Source organism: Hemibagrus wyckioides, linkage group LG19, assembly GCF_019097595.1.
Source record: "Hemibagrus wyckioides isolate EC202008001 linkage group LG19, SWU_Hwy_1.0, whole genome shotgun sequence".
Taxonomy (NCBI): Eukaryota; Metazoa; Chordata; class Actinopteri; order Siluriformes; family Bagridae; genus Hemibagrus; species Hemibagrus wyckioides.
Window position 1 is genome coordinate 19,440,001 of NC_080728.1, and position 17,843 is coordinate 19,457,843.

General features: G+C 45.4%; 1 protein-coding gene across 7 annotated transcripts in view; it reads left to right on the forward strand.

Annotated features, from left to right (window-relative positions):
* Positions 1 to 17,843, forward strand: part of sox5 (SRY-box transcription factor 5) — a 260,300-nt gene that overhangs the window by 217,367 nt on the left and 25,090 nt on the right. For 6 of the 7 annotated variants that reach the window (XM_058416774.1, XM_058416773.1, XM_058416777.1 and 3 more), the window contains 4 exons: positions 980 to 1,152; positions 3,405 to 3,473; positions 12,021 to 12,147; positions 16,457 to 16,542. In XM_058416774.1, coding sequence (XP_058272757.1) covers positions 980 to 1,152; positions 3,405 to 3,473; positions 12,021 to 12,147; positions 16,457 to 16,542 — 455 coding nt within the window. The remainder of the gene's footprint in view (positions 1 to 979; positions 1,153 to 3,404; positions 3,474 to 12,020; positions 12,148 to 16,456; positions 16,543 to 17,843) is intronic. The other variant, XM_058416772.1, reaches the window with a different exon arrangement.

The following is a 17,843-nucleotide window of genomic DNA, read 5'->3' on the forward strand; positions in this document are numbered from 1 at the left end:
TGTGTTTAGTCTTTATTAGTCCCGTCTCTATGAATAAGTGACCCACAGAGATCCTTTCAGCTGCAGCAGAGATCCGCTGAATGAGAGAAAGCTGTCTTTGATCCACTCCGTCCATCTCTCTCTCTCTCTCTCTCTCTCTCTCTCTCTGGAAGACTCGTCACTTTCCACACACACACACACACACAAACACACACACACACACACAAGCCCCTCTCTTGTAGAGAATTTTCGGCTCAGCTTCAGGCTCTGCACCGGTGTGTGAAAAGCTCTAGTCTCTGAGCTGTTAAGGACAGCCGCTGGGTTATTTTTCCAACGGGCCACCCCTGACAGTCGCCTTTATTGTTCATTGTGTGTGTGTGTGTGTGTGTGTAAGGGGGGGGTGGACAAATGGAGCATACTCTCACCTTCCTGTGGGGGGGCATGAGGTCAGGTCAGCTCCTGTGACTCCCTCGTTTTTCTCCCTTTTTTCCTCATCTGTTTTCCCCCGGTGAGGAATGTGGCCCCTCTCAAGGTAGAGGCAGGGAACAAAGGGGGATTGTCCAACGTGTGTGTGTGTGTGTGTGTGTGTGTGTGAGAGAGAGAGAGAGAGAGAGAGAGAGGGGAGGTGTAACTTATAGAAGTGACCTGAAATCCATAGACCTACTTAGACACATTTGCTCTGGAACACACCGTAGTAGACACACACACACACACACACACACACACACAGGTTAAGCTTTCGAAAGAAAGAAAGAAAGAAAGAAAGAAAGGAGTGACCTGAGATCAATAGACCTACTTAGTAATCTCTCTCTCTCTCACACACACACACACACACACACAGCTGGATGATTTAACCCTTCCTTTCCCACTACATCACCTGAGATCAGGGTCATGGGGGTCGCCCCTGCACCAAGTCCAGCACTGCCTCCAGAGGTCTGCTGCAGATCCCGAAACCCGGACAGTCCTCTGACCCCTGGCCTCTGCCTCCTGCCCCCTGCAGGTACCCCGGACAGCCTGGCGGAGAAGGAGAGGCAGCTGATGGGCATGATCAGCCAGCTGAGCAGCCTGAGGGAGCAGCTGTTAGCCGCCCACGAGGAGCAGAAGAAGCTGGCCGCCTCGCAGATCGAGAAACAGAGACAGCAGATGGAGCTGGCCAAGCAGCAGCAAGACCAGGTACACACACACACACAGACACACACATACGGGCACACACAGACACACACATACGGGCACACACACACACATACGGGCACACACAGACACACACATACGGGCACACACACACGGGCACACACACATACACACACAGGCACACGCACGGGCACTCACAGACACAGGGGCACACACACACGGGCACACACACGGGCACACACACATGGACAGACACACGGGCACACAAACACACGGTCACAGACACACAGGCACACACACACAGGCACACGCACGGGCACTCACAGACACAGGGGCACACACACACAGGCACACGCACGGGCACTCACAGACACACAGGCACACACACACAGGCACACGCACGGGCACTCACACATGGACAGACACACGGGCACACAAACACACGGGCACAGACACACAGGCACACACACAAGGGCACTCACAGACACAGGGGCACACACACACGGGCACACACAAATGGACAGACACACGGGCACAGACACACAGGCACACACACAAGGGCACTCACAGACACAGGGGCACATACACACGGGCACACACACGGGCACACACACATGGACAGACACACGGGCACACAAACACACGGGCACAGACACACAGGCACACACACAGGCACACACACGGGCACTCACACATGGACAGACACACGGGCACACAAACACACAGGCACAGGCACACACACACACAGGCACACGCACGGGCACTCACACATGGACAGACACACGGGCACACAAACACACGGGCACGCACTCACGGGCACTCACACATGGACAGACACACGGGCACACAAACACACGGGCACGCACTCACGGGCACTCACAGACACACGGGCACACACACACACGGGCACACACACATGGACAGACACACGGGCACACAAACACACGGGCACGCACTCACGGGCACTCACAGACACACGGGCACACACACACACACGGACAAACACACGGGCACTCACAGACACACGGGCACACACAGACACATGGGCACACACACACACACACGGACAAACACATGGGCACACAGACACAGGGGCACAGACACACGGGCACACAAACACATGGGCACACACAGACACAGGGGCACAGACACACGGGCACACAAACACATGGGCACACAAACACACGAGCACAGACACATGGGCACACAAACACACGGGCACTCACAGACACACGGGCACACACACGGACAAACACACGAGCACACACACACGGGCACAGACACACACACGGACAAACACACGGGCACACACACGGGCACAGACACAGGCACAGACACACACGGACAAACACACAAGCACACACACACACATGGGCACAGACACACAAGGGCACAGACACACACACGGACAAACACACGGGCACACACACACACACGGACAAACACACAGGCACACACACACACACGGACAAACACACAGGCACACACACACGGGCACAGACACAGACACACACACACGGGCACACACACGGGCACAGACACACAGGGGAAGATGAACACACGCTGACAAAATCACACATACATGTGGGCACACACACACACTTGTATATGTGGTGTGTATGTATGTACACTTTTGTACACTTATACACATGTAGATAAACAAAATCACACACACACACACACACACACATCTACTATTACCATTAGCACATATGTTTCTGTCTCGGGAAACACACACACACACACACACACACACGCACACACACACACACACACACACACACGCACACACACACACGCACACGCAGCCCACACTGAGTTGGGAGTATAAACAGAACCCTGCACTTATCAGTATAAAACAAGGAGAATGGGTGTGTGTGTAGCAGCGCACTACACACACACACCCACTGCAATCATGGAGCTGTGTGTGTGTGTGTGTGTGTGTGTGTGTGTGTGTGTGTATGAAGGAGAGAGGGAGAACATTCCAGACCCCTCCAGCACAGGACGAAGCTATTTGCATAGAGAAGAGGCTTTTGGAGCTTTGTTGTGTATGAAGTAGCTCCTGGGAAGATTTACAAAGGAAATACATCCGCCCTAACACACACACACACACACACACACACACACACACACAGAGACATTTAGTCTTTGCTTTAGGTACAATACACAGTTGTAACTTCAAACACACCAACAAACATGTTTTATGGGGTTAAATAGTGGTGAAGTTAATATTTGCATATGCATGTGTGTGTGTGTGTGTGTGTGTGTGTGTGTGTGTGTGTGTGTGTTTCCAGATCGCTCGACAACAACAGCAGCTTCTGCAGCAACAGCACAAAATCAACCTCCTGCAGCAACAGATCCAGGTGTGTCTTCAAACCTGTGTGTGTGTGTGTGTGTGAGAGAGAGAGAGAGAGAGATAGCTCAAACAATTTAAGACAGTGAGTGTGGGTGTGAATAAGTCCCCATCATTCCCACACACACACACACACACACATCAGTAATCAACCCCCCTTCACCAATCACAGCACAGAAATCAGCCAGTCTGGAAACATCTAGAAACATCCGTCTGTTATTAATCACGTACATTCCCGGTTTATTTTCCCTACAGCATATTACTGAATAATAACAGCAGTGTATGAGTGTAATAACAATGTAATTAATGCTTATAAACATTACCATCAGACCAACACACACCGATCTCTCTCTGGCATGTTTTACAGGAGAAATTCTCAAACCATCCGTTTGTCGTTTCATTCTATTGGTGTGTGTTTGTGTACATGAGTGAGCATGTCTGTACATAAGTGTGTGTGTGTAAAACAAATCTAAAGGTGAGAATTAGTCCTGGGGCAAGAACCATGGCAGCTTTTGACCAGAGTGTCATATCACACTGAGGTTATTCACACACACACACACACCACAAATACGCATGTATTCACACACACATACCTACACAAACTGGAGGAAAGAAAGAAAGAAAGAAAGAAAGAAAGAAAGAAAGAAAGAAAGAAAGAAAGAAAGAAAGAAAGAAAGAATGACAGGACTGTGAGAGAGAATGAGAAGAGAGAAAGACCACATGACATTGACTAGGAAAGAAAAGGAAAGATAGGGGGAAAGAGAAGAGAAGAGAAGAGAAGAGAAGAGAAGAGAAGAGAAGAGAAGAGAAGAGAAGAGAAGAGAGAACGAAATTAAAAAAGTATAAAAGACTTAGACAAAAAACTAATAGTGTGTGTGTGTGTGTGTCCATGTATGTTCAGAGCAGCTGTGTGTGTGTGTATGTGTGTGAATACTTGTATGTTTGTGGTGTGTGTGTGTGTGTGTGTGTGTGTGTGCACGAATACTTGCATGTTTGTGGTGTGTGTGTGTGTGTGTGTGTGCACGAATACTTGCATGTTTGTGGTGTGTGTGTGTGTGCACGAATACTTGCATGTTTGTGGTGTGTGTGTGTGTGTGTGTGTCCTCTGAAAAAACATGGCCCTGCTGCTTGGGTCTCACTCGACCCTCGGAGAAACAAAGCTCCTTTTTCCCATGACTTTGCAACCTTTTCCCAAACAAGCGTCTCTACATTCAGGCTCCGGAACAATAGTTTCTCACACTGAGGGGACAGAGGAGCGCCTCGTTTACTGGCCAATCACATCGCAGCACTGGCCTCCGGTCAGCTCTCACACACACTCACAGTCACTTCACTTTACACACATCAGAAGAACAAGAAGCTCAGCATCAGACAGTAAAAGAGCACATATTATTAAACACCTCAATTTCAGCTGGAAATAACACACAGCTGATCAGACCTTAAACGAAAAAAACATGAATCTGACTGGAAATAAAAGAAAAGAAAATCTGATCAGACATTAAAAGTAAAAACTGAAGCTTACAGAAAAGGTAATAATAATAATAATAATAATAATAATACAGTATCTAATTTTGTTTTATCCTAAAATAAAAAATAAAGATGATCAGACATTAAAAATAAAAAAGAAAATGATTAGGCATTAAAAGTAAAAAAAAAAGACACTGATAGTATAGATGATAATAATAATAATAATAATAATAATAATAATAATAATGTATCTAAGTTTTATTTGGATCTTAAAGGGAAAATAAAGATGATTAGATATTAAAAATAAAAAAGATGATTAGACATTAAAGAAAAGAGAATCAAAGAATCTAATCAGACATTAAAAGTAGAAAAAAAAAAGACGCTGATATTAGTAGCTATTATTCAACATGTATCTAATTTTTATTTGAATATTTAAAGAAAATTTAAGCTGATTAGACATTAATAAAAATTAAAAAAAAAAAAAAAGCAGAAGATGATCAGGCATTAAAAGGGAAAGAAGCTGACAGAGTGGCTACTATTAAAGTAATGATTAGACATTAAAGTAAAAAATAAAATTGAAGCTGATTGGATTATAAACAAGAATAACACAAGAATTTGTAACAAGTAACAGGAATTTGATCAGATATTAAAATTAAATATTAAAATAAAATTAACAAGGAAAGGAAAATTTAATAAAAAGAAGAAGCTGAAAGAGAAGATGAATTTTTTAACTAAGTTAAATAGCCAGCAAATTAGACATTAAAAGTAAAAAAAAATGTTCGAAAGTTGGATATTAAAAGTAACATGAGTGGATATTAAAAGATGTTAAATGTATCAAGTAGCTGATTGAATCGTAAAGTAAATAGTAGCTCAGTGGATGTTGAAGCTGGTTTGATGTTTATTAAAAGCAGGTGATTGGACGTTAGAAGTAACAGTAGCAGATTAAAGGTCGGATCTAATCAGAATCTGATAGGATGTTGGATTAAATATGAAAAAGAAAGAAACAAGAAGCTAAAATGACATTGAAAGTAACAAGTAGCTCTGATCAGTAGATCAGAACTTTAACCGATGAGCCTGAAATCAGACCCTCAACTAAAAAAGTCAGAAGAAAAAACCTTAAACCTCAGTCATACGCTCTAGTTGGATAAAAGCGAAGTTGAAATCTTGTAAATGTAAGTGTAGTGAAGTTTCCTCTTCATGAGTTAAGATCCTTGGCGTAATCGTCAGATCTTGTGCTTCCAGGAGGTGACTTAAAGTTCTGCGCCTGGATAGTCGGGTGCTGAGCAGAGTTAGGGAAGCGATTGAAGTCGACTGTCTGATTCGGGGACTGGGAGAAGCTTTGGGAACAGTAGGAAGTGTTCACATGTACCAAAGCCACATGCTGTGAAGCTAAATATGACAGCACTCCTACCGCGCATTTGAAAGACTTACTCTGTGTGTGGAAACTTGCTAAACTCTTCAAGTGGCCACTCAAAGCTAACTTTAAGCACCAAAGCAGCACACCTCCCTTCGAGGGCCACCTCTTGCGGGCTCCTGGAGGGTAGCACACGTAAGCAGGAGCTGGCGTTCCTGCTTTCTTTCTCATTAAAGGTTTTGGACCCCTGGTATCGCCGCCGAGTGAGGTGCGAGAGAAATAGAAAGCACCTAGCGAGAGGCTGAAGGCTTACACACTCTCTCACACACAGACGCACACATACACCCTGGCATCTATAATACATTTCCATGCTTAAGAAGAAGCGTAATAGCAAGGCCTTTGGGTGAGCACCGCCGCTGCCTGCTGGCTGACTCTTATTAAAGCCTCTGTGTTCCAAAAGCCACTTCCTCCCTGTGTGTGCTCCCTCGTTTTCTCATTAGCAGCTTTTCTCAGCACACCTCCTCCAGCTCCGTGGGAAGCCATACCGGTGTCAGAGGATTTGCCGCGCTCGGTTTCGCCACTCTCTCGGCATGAAGCCTCTGCGAGAGACGAGTGGGTGACCGGGCCTCCCGCGACGAAGCGGCCGGCTAATTTGATCTGCATCACTTCATCCGAACGTTTACCAGAGACTGGCCTCGAACTCAAAAGAAGACATGCTAAATCAGAAGAATCGGCAGCCTGACTGCGCCTAACTCGTTTATGTCTTTCTAACTAACTTGTTTAAGACGCACGGACGACACCAGCTAACGGCGGCTTATGCAAATCCTATTACCGTCCGCCTGTGTTCTTGTAGGCTAACGCGATAAAGAGCATGGAATTCGCCACGAAGCAGGTTTAAATCGATCCAAGTTAGTTAGCTGAGCGCCACTAGTTTGGAATGTAAATTCATTTGCTTGCAGACAGAGAGGCTTCAAGAAGAGAAGACGGCGAGACTCTCATCAGCGCTAGTCCAGCTCCTGCGCAAGGGAGCAGCTAACCCAATTGGCTGTGTAATTGTTTAATTTGTCTCATTGCACCTAAATGAATGTAATTGGCGTTTCTCCTTACTGTGAGAAGGCTGAGCAGGTCGAGTATGAGCAGTAATAAAGCACTGCCTGGATTTTCCTTTTCTAACCACTTCGTACCGAAGAACACTACAGGAGTAACAAAAGAAGGAATGACTTCAGCTAATGTCCTACGATTCATTAATACCATTTTGTAGCACGAGAGCATTAGCTGGGTACATTAGGTACTTTGGATAGAGTGGAGTGCAGTCGAGAAGAGCATTACAGCTGGAAGTATAGAAGATTTTATTGTCTTGTCAAGTCTGCTTTTATATCCTTCATTTGTCTCTCTGCTTCCCAGAGATGAAGGTTTGATGGCCGCCGGCTCGATGCCTCCCTTTGTACAAAGCCTTCCTCTGTTAGCCGGGTCGGTGTATGTACATTGCAATAAAACTCAACCATCAGAAATCAGATTTGCCCAATTACTACCAGTGCAGATATTGAAGCAAAGGCCATGAAAGCAAGAAGCTCAGCCATCGAAAGCCTAATCGCTGAGCCCCGGTCAAGGGTATGTGCACCGTGTGCCACGGCAAAAGGCAGGGGACGCTCTCGTCTCGGCTCGCCAGCTAATGGGAGCTATTTGAGGAAGGACACGCAGGCAGCGGAGCAGATGGGCACCGTGCTATGCCCACCTACGGCGGCCGGCTGACGCACCGCCTGCACTCGCGCCTAATGGAGGGCTTATAAAAGGCAGGCAGCGCCGGCACAGGCCCGCCACTCAATTTCATTAGCTGCTAATCAGCCAAAGGTGCCCTTGGCTCACAGAAAAATAAAGGCCTGTCCGTCTGGGGGAAAAAAAAACCTCACAGAAGAATACTTGGAAAAAAGGTTGAAAATGGATGTCTGTTAGCGGTTCAAAAAAAATTGCAAGGTCGCTCAGTTGAGGCTTTGCAGAAAGAGAGATTTCGGAGTGTGTAGATTCACGTGGCTACTGATTGATCTTATAGATCTGTCCGTGCTAGCGTTTTTTGGGGGATTATTATTATTATTATTATTATTCATACTGAATCAAATCTCGCGAAAATCAACGAGGCATAAAGAATTCCAAAAAGTGTGTCCGTGGACAGGAAGCTAGCTAATGGTCTATATGCACAAGCAGCATGATAATATGAAGCGCTAGCCACACAGCACAGCTATACAAATTAATTATTGGTTATATGCCTACATTTCCCCTTTTCAGCAGCAGGTCACGGAGGCTCGGCTTTAATTGCCGGAGCATATGGCTGGAAACAGATTTTAGCTGTGGGACCCACACTTTCTGCCACTGTACTTCTCCGCTCACTAAGATGTGTGCCATATTGTCAATGCTGGCAGCTATTGTTCCACTCATTTACTTCATAGAGCTAATTACTCCCTAATAATAACTTTACCTTGGAGTTTTTCTCTCTCCTTTGCCAGCAAACCTGTTCACACTACATATGTTAATTATCGGCACATCTTCATTATGTTCAAAAAGCTTTAAGTTCAAGCTGTGCTGCCTGGCGAGACACTCCAAGTCAGTTTGCTGCCAACTTTCCACTTTTTCCCCCGGTTTATTATTATTATTATGATTTTTTTAATAATTTTTTTTTCTTTTGCACTCTCTCTTCCCTTTCTCGCATCGAAAGTCTAGAAGAAAAAGTTCCTCTCATGTTGTCTTCTGAGCTGTGTTTTTTTTTTATCTCTCCATTCTTTTCTTTTCTGTTCGGTTCTTTTTTAATAAGGAGTGATGTCTTGATTAGAAGACTTGCAAATCCAGCGGTCCAGGGCTGTTAGATCCGCTTTCTCTTCATGTACCAGTTTATGAGTTTAATGTATTTCTTAGATCGTTCCTCCAGACATCCTTCTGGACGTATTCACCAAACTCATCCTCATCCAGATGCTTTGAATTCGAACAACTTCCTCACGCTGTATGTGTAGCAGCTCTTTAAAAAAATAAATAAATAAAAAAAAAAAATATATATATATATATATATATATATATATATATATATATATATATATATATATATATATATATATATATATATAATACACTCCAATCGTGTTTAATACATTATTCTAAAGTACTTTAGTGATCTAAATTGTACTCTTTTTTTTGCGTCCCAGAGCCAAGTTCAGTTGTTTTCTTGTTAACGCTCTTGAAAAAAGGGCAACTTTTGCTTTACGGCTTAAAAAGAACCTTTGGAACAAAGATTCCTTCTGTTTCATGAAGGAGAGAAAAGCAGAGAGGCATTATGGAATGCAATATAAAATAGCCAGCTGTTGAAGGGCAGGATTAGTCGTGTTTTCAACAAGCCCTCATCCCAGCCTGATTGTATTCTCTGCTGTATTGTGGAATGTCCTGCAGCATTGCAAGAAGCGAGAGGCTAAACAGAGAAAAGGCCATGAGAGCGCCGGACACGGATATGACCGCAGAAGAGCAAATTAACTGTCTGACCACAATTATAAAGCCTCCTCGTGCGTATGTGTGTAGAAATATACTGTATGTATCATCGGCGTCGAGGCGGTGTGTGTCGACCAGCTGTTTTGGCAATCTCGCTAAAGCAGTTTTCTGGACTGCCATCAAGATCCCCACAGGCATTGTTCAACGTCAACCTCATTTCCCTGCCCAGTGTTTTTCGAGCTCCTAGAGCAGTGGTAGTCAACTGGCAGATGCCGACCCAGCAAAGTATATCCAAAACACTTTGGCAAACCTGATCAAACTTCCAGTAGCTTGTTAAGAAGTTAGCTCATTAAGAAAGGGTAGAGTAGTAGTCCACAGACTTCCTCAGAGTCTTGTCTAAATAGTGAAGTGATGGCATGGCTTCTGGACCATTGAAACAAAACAGGAATTTAATATGGGAGTTCAAGTCAAGTCAAGAAGCTTTTATTGTCATTTCAACCATATAGCTGACGCTGTACATAGAGAAATGAACCCATGTTTCTCCAGGACCCTGGTGCTACATGAAACACCTAGTGGCTAGGACAGCTTACTTTAAGTCCTTAGCTCTGTGTTGTTATGGTCAGACATTGTCGCAAATGTTAATTCTCTGCTTCTGTGACAAGTGTGTGGCGTGAGCCAACCTCTGCCCTGAAGACTTCCCCATGTCAGGAAACTTACAGCTGTATTTCAGAGCTCTAACACCAGAGACTCCTTCTCCTGCCGGAAAAGTTCAGCAAGTCATCACTATATTCTGACCAGTCTGTGCTAGAATTCTACAGCAGTGTGTGAATATTTCTGGAACAGTAATAAAACCTGTGTTTGTTGGTGCAACATGTGTAAGGAACTTTTATCGACTCCGCTAACATCTGGCCTTAGACTGTGTAGAATAATCACATTCGTTACCAACACCGTGGAAACAGACGAGGTTGAAAACCCCTTTCAGAGATTTGTTTAAAGTAGGATTACTTCTGATGTTTTCCCTTGACATTCTCCAGTAAAAGTACACCGTGCCTTTAGCCGTTTAGTTTCTAGCAGGAAAAAAATCCAGCATGTTTAAACTCTCAGTGGTTTTTAAATCAACTGACAAGCCTCTAAGCTCTACCTGCTCCTACAGACTAATCTTCACAGGAGCGCGTGCGGCCTGCAAGCGGAGCGCGTGATAGCCGTCAAACCTCGAGAGCATCAGCGTTAATGTTTTACATGCATGCAATCATTAGCACATGCTAACTGGTGCTAGCATGACCGCAGAGATGCCGCGGGACCGTAGCGGCATGCAGAGATACCGGCAGCACCAAAGGAGCATATGTCCAATTAAGGACTGAAAGACAGAAGAGTAGTGTAGCGCTTGTGATTCTTGCTCACAGGGGGCCTATCGGAACGTGGCGAAAAAAAATACACAGAAAACAAAAGTGGCACTAACATCTGATTTGATCAGTCCTGGGAGCAGGAGTCCCTGCCGTTTTGTGGTTCACCAAAATGGTGGGGTAATTACAGTGTGGTGAGAAGGCAAACGGCCCCAGACGCTGTGGTGGGACTGAGAGATTACAGCTATGTAAGAAAGAAAGAAAGAAAGAGAGAGAGAGAGAGAGTTTCAGCTTCTGTCCGACTTCATATGTTTGAAATGCGTTAGCGGTGTTTAGCACCCATAACTCACTTTCAGTAGCTTTAAATCAGATGCACAGAATGCAAACCCCGCTCGTCTCCTCTCCTCACCTCGCCGGCTCTGTCTGCGAGCATCCCGACACGTTCACATTCGCACAGTCACTGATGTCACTTCTGGAGCCTTTGTGTTTTCCTGGCAGTGCTCTCATCAGTAGAACCATCTGTCCTCTCCTTCCCCACACCCGTGCGCTTCAGACTCGCTTCTTGCCAAAGTCGCTGGCTTGGGTTTTTTGTCTGCAAGAGTGTGCTTTTTTCCTTCTCTTTCTCTCGTTTTTTTTTTAAACCCTGAAACCTTGTGAAGAGGCATGGCACCTTGCCGAGCACAGTGGGCCCAGATGTTACAGGAGTTTTTGGGAGCTGCTCCATGTGACGTGGTGGGTTTGGCAGTGACAGGGTGTCGTTTCTGCTCCTCTTGTCAGGGGACAGGTGCAGGAGGGACTATGACTGTGTGTGTGTTTATTTGATCCCTTGTCATTTTGTCTGTTCTGGCGGCGTCACTGTTGGCCGACATACCCACATTTCCTTTCTGTCTCTCCCTCTCTCTCCCTCTCTTTCTCTCTCTCTCTTCAGCAGGTCCAGGGTCAGCTGCCACCTCTGATGATTCCTGTTTTCCCTCCAGATCAGAGGACTCTGGCAGCAGCCGCAGCCCAGCAAGGATTCCTCCTGCCCCCAGGCTTCAACTACAAACCCGGCTGCAGTGAGTGTCTCTGACGCTATAAAACCTCATCACTTCCACGAGTCTTATTTCAAAGATCACAAGAGATCATAATCGCGGTATATCCTCCATCATAAGCAATGTATTATGAAGAGGTGTGAGTAGACACACTTTCATTTCTCTTGGACGTGACTTTTAGATCCCTGAGGTTTAGTCTTAATTCATTTGTTTGGTTACTCAATCAAAGCAGTGCACTATTCTGTCTACTTGTTTTTTATGTTATACCCTCCTTTGTACCTTTTTTCTTTTGTCTACAAGTGCTTTAATTAGTTCTTAAAAACAGTGGTTGCACTTGTATTCAAATAATCAAAAGGTGTGAAGGATATACCCTTGAGGGTCACCTTGACCATAAATGGTACATTTCTTACAATATCTTTTTTTTTTTTTTTCCGGGAGAGTGTATGGACAAAAAATATTCAGTCAATTGTACTTAGCTAGTACTTGAGTCAAGTAGACTATTTATGCTGAAGTGGGGTAACATTATCTGCGAAATCAGGTGGTAAGAAATGGTAAGTCTGTGCTTGTTAGTAAGGCAGGGAAACACCGTCTTGTCTTTGTGTCTGTACTTGCCGGAGGTCTAAAATCAAGGTGATTTTGGAAGGTAGTAGTTTTTGATTTTTTCAAATTAGCGATAGAACGCCTTTATACTACGACATTGCACTAGCGTCTCGCTTGAATCGTCTTCTTAAACTTTCTAAAAGAAAAAAAAAGAAAAAGCTCAAACAATAGATCACCATTTCAGCAAGAACTTTTGATCCGTTCTGCTGTTCAGCTTAGAGCCTCTGATAGTGGATTGGTGAAACCAGATTGTTCAGGCCAATGCTGGGCACGTGTTTTATGGCAAGCTCCTTTCCACTGCCTCAAGTTCAGCCAAGCGACAGCAAGGCCTGTTTGTCTCTTCCACATGACAGACTCTCAGCTCTGTGCTTTTGTGTCCCTGTGCCTAAGCACTCGGCAAGTATGGCTAAGCGAAGGAGAATAAAAAGAAACGCAGAAAACTTCCTCTGGGATTTTGCTTTTTTTTTGGCCGTAGCAGTCCAACTGTGAAGCAATGTGTTGTTTACCGCGAGAGGCGAGCGAGCTGTATGCCAGCAGCGAGCATGCTGAATGTGGAGAGAGTGACCTGCCCCAGGTTGCCACACATTAACACGAACCGCCGCCAGTACATGCATCCAAACAGGCCTCACACACACACACACACATATACACACACACACACACACACACCTCCCTCCCAAGACAGGAGCGGTCCTCAGCTCCAGCTCCGCCCACCGCACTTCACAGTTTCCCAAACAAGTCCCCCTTCCCACCACACACACTTTCCCTCCCACACCCCCCCCTGTTTTAATTACCACTAGCCACACCGTTGCACACTGCCCAACTTTTTCAATTACGCATGTGCTTTTTAGTGGCGCGAGATAGCCTGCCTGAAGCAAGACGAGAAAAAATGGCTAGGAAGACCAAGTCCCTCCGGCGTGGGCCAGGTCCAAGAGGGGACCCTTGTTCCCACCCGACTTCCCCAGAGTGGGACCGGCGAGTCACAGCCTCCACGCCAACACCAACATGTTTGCTTTCTTTTTTTTTCTCCCTCTCTCTCTCCTTTTTTTGCTCTTTTGTTACAGCTGTTCCCGGGAGAGAAATAAAATAGCTGGAATTTTTCTGTTTGTTTAGGGACTGACACAAGAGGACAAGGAGGGAGAGCAAAAACACATCATCTCCCCAGAATACATCCTTGAACCGAGTCCAGAGCACTCTCCAGTCTGCAGGCTGGGGTTGTTTTTTAATAGCGACAAGAGTTGCCTGGGAAAAAATGTTTTTGGATAATGGGTTGGGGCGTCTGGTTTATTGCTTACTGAGACAGGGTCCTGCTTCCTCTAGTCTTTTTTTTTTTTTTACAGAGTTTAGAGACAGACAGCAGGGAGTCTAAACTAGTGAAGATGGCCACAGGGCTGTCCACTCATCCAGGCATGTAGACATCCTGAGTAAAAATGTGTGTGAAAAGTGCTGATGCTCTTAGAACCGCAAAACGGAGGATGTCCCAGATTTCTGATCTGCTTTCAAAGGATGTCGCTGTGACGCGAAACAGACACGTGCCCTTTCAAGCACTTAGGAGCACATTCAAGGCATGACCAACCATCAAATGTGCTTCATTTATTTCCCCAGTTATGAATCACCACTCAACCCGGTGATACCAATTATCAAAAAGTATTCCCGAAGGCTTTTTGTACCTCTGTCTCAAATTCTCTGCTACAAACCAGCCCAGCCACTAGTGACCCTTTCTCCCTGGTTTTCTCCTGTGATTAGAAAAAGCCTATCTGCAGGTGGATGCTAATAAGCCAATCCATTCAGTCCTCGAGCTCTGATTCATCCAAGAATGTTTGGATGAGCCTTGGCTGAGCCGCTAGAGCCAACTTCTTCACATTAATTACCGAATGTCTTTTTATCAGTGCTTGTGTCTTCGACCCTTCAATCACACTTTCATTACAAAGTGTGGGGAGAGCACAAAAGATGGCTTTGTGGATGACAGAGACAAAAAGAATAAAGGCTACAGGGTGGGTGGGTGTTGTGGAAGAGAGAGGATTTTTGGATAAGAATGAGAGGAAGGATTGGAGGTCTATACACAGGTAAATAAAAGGGTGGAAGGAGGGCTGGGTACTCTTGGAAAATGGAGCTGTTATCTTCATTTACTGTGTGATTATTGTTATTGATGGAGGAACCATGGACCAATGCTCTGATTGTTTACAGTAACATTGGGGCAGGAACTGTAGAACTATGGTCTGATTAGTTGCAGTAGATTTGGGAGCAGGAACTGTGGACCTTGGGTCTGATGTTTACAGTAGCATTGTGGGGGAGGGATCTGTGGACCTCTTGTTTGTTTGGTTGCATTGCTTTGGGGATGTAACCTGGTCTGATTGGCTACAGTGCCACTAGGAGAAGGAACTGTGGAACTGGGTCCTGATTAGTTATAGTGGCACTGGGGGGAGGAACTTTGAAGCAAATCATGTGGTACTGTTGATTTCAGTGGCATTTTATGCAGGAACTGTGGGTCAGTTGGTTCCAGTGGAACTGGGAGCAGGAACTGTGGATCAGTTGGTTACAGTGGCATTTTGAGCAGGAACTGTGGATCAGTTGGTTACAGTGGAACTGGGAGCAGGAACTGTGAATCAGTTGGTTATAGTGGAACCGGGAGCAGGAGCTGTGGATCAGTTGGTTGCAGTGGAACTGGAAGAAGGAACTGTGGAACTGTGGATCAGTTGGTTATAGTGCAACTGGAAGCAGGAACTGTGGATCAATTGGTTATAGTGGAACTGGGAGCAGGAACTGTGGATCAGTTGGTTATAGTGGAACTGGGAGCAGGAACTGTGTAACTGTGGATGAGTTGGTTACAGTGCAACCGGGAGCAGGAATTGTGGGTCAGTTGGTCACAGTGGCATTTTGAGCAGGAACTGTGGAACTCCAGATTAGTTGGTTACAGTGGAACTGGGAGCAAGAACTGTGGAACTGTGGATCAGTTGGTGACAGTGACATTTTAAGCAGGAACTGTGTTTTAGTTGGTTGCAGTGGAACTGGGAGCAGGAACTGTGGTTTAGTTGGTTATAGTGGAACCGGGAGCAGGAACTGTAGAACTGTGGATCAGTTGGTCACAGTGGCCCTCTTAACAGGAACTGTGGAACTGTGCTCTGATTGATAATAGGTGGCATGTTTATAAAATGTGATCTGATTAGTTAAAGTGGTCATTTTGCACAGACACTGTATAGCAATCAAGATGGGAAATGGGGACTGCACAGATGTCCATCATTTCCCAGTTACACAGTGCTTTATTTCAGGCCAGAAGCCATATTACAAGCTGGCTAACTCCCACTTTGAAAATGCACAATGATTTGTGGAAGCAGAGGCGAAATTGAGTGAAATGCAGACACAGCGTTAGTTCTGTGACTTAAAGCTGTCATATAATTTACTGCTGGTTCAGTGTTCACTTCACTTTTTTAATGCAGGGAGGAAATGAAGGTGGGAGACACAAGCAAATAAAACTGTTTATTACAATTTTGGTGTATGTCCAGTGCTAGTAGGGTTCCTTAACATTTTTCCTGTTAAGTACTAGAGGCATCAAAATGACCAAAAGGCTCCAGAGATTAAGGGTTCTTTGGTACGTCCGTGGAGAGGAACCTTTATAGGATCGATACAGACCCATATAACAGAGGGTTTTATTTGTAAGTCGGTTTGGATTTAAAGAATCAATGAAAATGTTGTAAAGACTACACCTTTGTTTTTTTGTTTCTTTCTTTCTCAGATGACCCATACCCCCTTCAACTCATCCCAACCACCATGGCGGCTGCTGCGGCTGCAACACCAGGCCTTGGCCCTCTTCAACTTCAGGTAAGATTTGCGTCCTGGTGTTTGGGTTCTGGGTACATCCTCCCATAGAGACAAGCTCATAAATGGGTTATTGTAGGAATGAGAAGAATTTACTTTTTATTTTTTTTACCAAGTGTTCCTTGAAAAACAATGTTAGTGAAATATGTTAGTAAAATATACACATGAACTTGAGGACTGGCACACACAAAAAAGGGGGTGTGGGGGTCTTTTGTTGTGTTCCTTTTCTTATGAGAACGCTCTGTCCCCACAAGTGCAGCGTTACAACTCTGAGAGAATCTCTGTATACCACAGATTGTGTACAAGAGAATGTGTCCTTGTCCTCCAGCACAGCGTCTCTCTTTTCCCAACCTCTCAAACTCTCTGCACTTTTGTTTTCGGGGGTCCCGAAGCGGCGGGTGACAATGCCTACTGTTCTGGCCGCTTCTTTGCGTCATGCCAACTATGGGTTGCCATAGAACTGGGCCTTTGTGTAGCTCTGAGCCCCTGAGACAGAGAATGCAGGCCTGGCTCTGGGGCGATGATATTGTTCCGACTGGAAAGAGAAGACCATAGAAACTCTGTCTCTCTCTCTCTCTCTCTCTCTATTTTGGGTGGGTGGTTTAGGGGGAGAAGTGTGAGGAGGGGTTTGAGGGTTGGAGTGAGTACAGAAGCAGAAGGAGCCCTTGACTGAACTGAAAGCAAACACACACAAAAAAAAGAGAGAAGAAAATAGTGACTGAATAGAGCAGAATGGAGAGCGAGCTGAGGGAGTGTCGAGAGCGAGCTGTGATGGAGCTCTCCTGTCCACGCCGTGGTAAAAACATGCGACGTCTTTCTTCCTGTCTTTCTTTCTATCTCTCAATCTCTTGGCCTCTCTATGTTTCCATCTATCTTTTGCGCTCTCTCTTCCTCCCTTCGCTCCCTCCCCCTGTTGCTGGCCAGAGGAGGCTCTTGTTTGCTCTGTGAGCATGCCATAAATCTCCACATCGCTGGAAAAAAGAGTGCACATCTGCTGCAGCTTTCAGTGTGTGTATATATATATGTGTGTGTGTGTGTGTGTGTGTGCCTGTAACCCTCCTCTGGGCCGTTCTCTGGCCACCGCTAGCCTCCGGTCCTCAGGTTAAGAGCCTGGCCGTTTGAGATGCATTAACCCCGGGGCCTAGGCAGGCCTCCATTAGCCAAACACAGCTGCACACTGACGCCCATTTGGGTGCAAATTAATAGCTCTTTTTCACCTGCGTACAAACACACACACACACACACATATTTTCACCCGTTTTTTTATGCAATCCTTCTTTTCCGAACATGGCATTAACACTACA